Genomic DNA, 4,321 nt, shown 5'->3' with positions numbered 1-4,321 from the left:
TCGGAGTTGACACACTTTTGATTTAAATTCAAAAATAGGGAATGTCCTCAAAAGTGAGAGTAGATTCAACATGAATTGGTGGTTAAGTAGATACAAATTGTGAGTGAAAGAAGTAGATAGATTGATGAGATGCATGTGGACTGTGGAGTCTCAGAGTCTGCCACCTTCATACTTCCAACTTTCCATCACTCATCCTAATAACTACCCTAAAATGCATTTTATTCCTTTGTTAGGTTGAAATACCTCAAAACTCTCTTATATTTTTAAAATGACTAAAAAACTTTTTTGTGTTTTATAAAGTTTAGCAAAACATACTCCTTTTATTACTAATTAACAAAAGATGTATTAATTTTAAAATATAAATGGAGGGTAGAGGGGGGAGGGTAGACTATGGAGAGGGCAGCGGGGTTAGGGGTAGGGGGGTTAATTTTATTTTATTTTTTTATAATATATATTTAAAATTAGAAAAATATAAATTCTTAATTTTTTTTTTGAATTTATGATCCAACAATTAAGATTAATTAATTAAATTTGACGGTATTGGTACAACCAATACAGAATAAACGATTATTAAAATAAAAAATAATATATATTAAATAAAAGTATAAAGGTCATTTTATAAAAATTTAAGCCATTAGTTATAATTACAAACATCTATTCTTGTTATTAAAAGATAAAAAATATTTTTTGAAATTAACATTCGTCTAACAATGAATTGGCATAAAAAGATATTTGTCAGACAGACGATTATTAATTTTAAAAAATATATTTGTAATTTTTTAATAATAAAAAAATATTTATAATTATGAGAAATTCTGCGGGAGCAGTTATAACTTAACCGGAAAGAAAATGTAGAAATCTGAAGGTTGGAGTTAGAGAAGCGGAGGTTTGGATGAGAGGAGAGTGCAGTTGATGATGAAGAAGAGAAGCATGCCTAAAAGCAGGCCACCTCATCATCATTTTCAGAGCTAAACATCTCACTCATTCCCAATCATAAGATCAAACCACTAAGCTAAATCCAACCATTTTAGGCCTAAAAAGGTTCCAAGTCCTTTTCACCTTTTTCACTGGTGAAATAAAGTTGTTTACTAATATACCCAAAGTTGAATCACATGACAGCCCATGAATATGATCCCCGGCAGCAACATCTCACAAAGAAAAGCTTCTACATTTCTTGCTTTTTCTTCTTTTTACAGCTTGCAGACGTTAATAAAAGTAGCCGTTAGTCATGTTCCCCAATAATCAGCATTAACTAAGAAAAACAAGTATGTGAATTACCATCCAATTAAAGTTTTTCAGAAAACCAACTTCCTCCTAGGCATCACACATGATGATAATGTGTTTCTTGATGCCAGAGCGGCCAGGTCCCGAATTGTCTCGCTGATTAGATCCTTGAATATCAGCCGTTCCATGTCCAAAATCACCTCCGACATCTCCACCGGGCAGTCTCCCCACCCGGTGGCTGCATCCCTGTCTAGGTCCTTCTTCAGAACACCACAAATGGTCTCAAACAGATCATCACCCGTTTCGGGCTCTCTGATTCTTTGAAATTCTGACCACACCTTATCTAGGGACGGCTTTGTAATGTTGCAATAGACGACCTTCCATGGAGGCAAATGCCTGTTCCTGTCGAGAATTTCATCAATGGTGTCGAAAATCAGTTTCCTTTGCACCCTGGACGCTTTGGATGTGTCCTTTCCCTCGAGACACTGTTGCTTCTCAAGCAGCAGAAAGACGTTGGAGGCATCCGGAAGATAACGAGATGCTCTCAGGACATCTGCGATGTAGACGAAATCAGAGTCGTTTGATATTTCTTCACTCCTCGACCCAACTGGGGAAGTCACCGGGCTCCATATCTCGTCTTCCAATTCACTAGATTGATCTGTTATATCATTCAATATCGAGATAAATAATATCAGAACCTTTACTTGGATGTAAAAACAAAGAACCTCTAACAAAAAAGCATTTTCTGAACAGAGATCATCATTTCACATGCTCTGCGGGTAATCAAAATACCAGCAAGTGGAAGTATTGGGATTTTGCAGTTTCATAAAGCAAAAGAGTATTCTACTATCATTTTCATAATCAGGAAATGTCTTCGCAAAATCCAAACCGAACCCCTCACTGCGTTCTTATAATGAGGTTCTTGTAGAAAATAAGTAGACAGCCTCAGCAAGGACCACAGGGAAAGGTATTTGTGGTCACCAGGGTCCATTCACTATTTTTTCGGATCAGATTTGGTTGCACATCCACATAACACTGTCGACTCTCGGACCAGTTATTAAACAGGTTTGTACCAGAAAATGTATCTGATCAATCCCCAACAGGCCAGTTCAAAGACACCAAGCCTCTATAGTTTAGGCAGCAAATGGAACGAAGTAGCTAGGGGTAGCACTATAGTTGTAACTGCAAATTTCATAGTATCTTGTTCTTACCCAATTCAATGATATTAAGACGAAAAGGGAGAATTAGTTGAGTGAACACAGTCTTTATTCGATCAAATATTCATGATTCTACCACATGAGTACCACATCGTGACGATGCTTAATCCTATCAATTAGACTGAACCTAAAGAAATCACTGGGCTCTCCTTATCTTGTGAACCAATAACATAACCAAGTGCAATTCAATCGTCCATGATCATTTTTGCGTTCAAGCAAATCCAGTTCAGGCTATGATTCTTCCCATGGCAGTTATAAGAAATTCTCGATTATTACTCAAAGAAGATTAGATATCGATCGTAGTCCATACTAAGCTAACAGCTCACAAGTGATTACACTTCCAACACCAGATCCATCAATGAGTTTGACCTGTGAAGGTTAACATCATCGTGGTAGAAGACAACAGCGACGAGGGCGATTACTCATCTGGACGCACGGTCCATCCCACGTGACGAATCCTACAATTTCATCAGAGTGCAATATTTTCCTACCTACGTTCCCAACCCCTACATTAACCTAAACCCGTGTCCTCATTAGTCCCCACTTCTCCTCCAATCAAACTTCACCCCCCATTTTATTCGTTAAATCTAGGTTGGCCTAGGTTAAAATAGAACCACCTCACATAATTCTTGATTAATCCAGCAACAAATCATATCGGCTTTTATTACTATAAATAGCCATGGAATTTGTTAAGGACATAAACAAATAACTAATGATGTTGTTAATTGAATCCAACCCGAATTAAATTGTACCTTTGCAATCAATATTACGTCTCGTGGTAACAGGTGAAGGGGTTGATGACTCGTCCTTGTAGAAGGACGAATCAAGAACGGACACAGGGCTCGGTTGCATATCAGCGGCAGTCATCTCTGCTATGCTGTGAAGCAGCTTATCACATCTCTCCAGCAAATTCCTCCCCTCTTTGTATTCCTCAGTCTTCCACCTCTGAATTTGCATTCACCACGTTAATAGAAGTAATTAATTAAGTGATAATCAAAATCAATTAAAGATGAGTTAATTAAACGCCGAGGATTCGTGCATTACGTCTGTATCAGTGGATGTAGTGATACTGCTTCCTGAAACGGAAGAGGATTCGTCCTCTGCGGCAACAACTGTGGTGAGCTTCTCTTTCTGCTGAATCTCTGCCGTTGTTTTCTTGCTCCTAGGCGAACGATTATTGACCGTCGAATCAGGTCCAGTTCTTCTTGAGCTAAGCTTCGGTGAGTGAACCGGAGAAACTCTCCGGTTCACCGTTGACTCGTTTGTTCTCCGCTGGGTTTCAACGCTCAATGGTTTGGGCTTCACCAGTGAGTTTGACCGCCTCCCAACTGCATTGCCTTCACACCGGCTCGTCTTCGTCGGACTTGGGCTTCGACCAGTCCGAGTCGGACTCTGTACACTCCTATCACGCCGGGGACTCACTGATGGTGAATTTTCTCCAGTGTAACTGTAGCTACAGCGTATGCCGCGACCTTGATTTCTACTATTTGATGGAGAATAATCATTTCCCATCCTCCGGTTGTATGGCGTCGAAGGCTTCATTACGACGATTGGCGACTCGTCATAGACAATATTCCGGTGGCTTACCTGATTTTGCGGTTTTCTGGAATGGAGGAGTCCCTTAAGCTGTAAAGCTTCGAGGATTTGTTTCAAGGTGTCTAAATCTTTGGACGACTCCTCGATTCCTCTCATTTTCAGTCTGCTCTCTATCTCCCCGTAGATTGATACACTCTGTTTTGGCTCCGGAAAAAAGTCTCCGGAATCGAAGAAACTTTTGCGGTGCTGGGAAGCTTTCCGTGGCGATGAAGAATTAAAGCTGCCTCTGTTCAAGCCTTTCGGCGGTTCAGGCCTGTTTACACTCTTCCGTAAATAGTTGCTTG

The 4,321-nt window shown here is 39.6% G+C and overlaps 1 protein-coding gene across 1 annotated transcript in view; it reads right to left on the bottom strand.

Annotated features, from left to right (window-relative positions):
- Positions 995-4,321, bottom strand: part of LOC105163370 (protein LONGIFOLIA 1) — a gene marked incomplete in the record, with an annotated part of 4,545 nt that continues 1,218 nt past the window's right edge. Inside the window, 3 exon segments of the mRNA XM_020694171.1 lie at positions 995-1,882; positions 3,194-3,386; positions 3,486-4,288. Of these exon segments, the coding sequence (XP_020549830.1) occupies positions 1,296-1,882; positions 3,194-3,386; positions 3,486-4,288 (1,583 nt within the window).

Source organism: Sesamum indicum, linkage group LG6 (genome assembly GCF_000512975.1).
Source record: "Sesamum indicum cultivar Zhongzhi No. 13 linkage group LG6, S_indicum_v1.0, whole genome shotgun sequence".
Classification (NCBI taxonomy): domain Eukaryota; kingdom Viridiplantae; phylum Streptophyta; class Magnoliopsida; order Lamiales; family Pedaliaceae; genus Sesamum; species Sesamum indicum.
The sequence above is the reverse complement of the archived record's forward strand: the minus strand, read 5'-3'. Positions and strand labels throughout refer to the sequence as shown.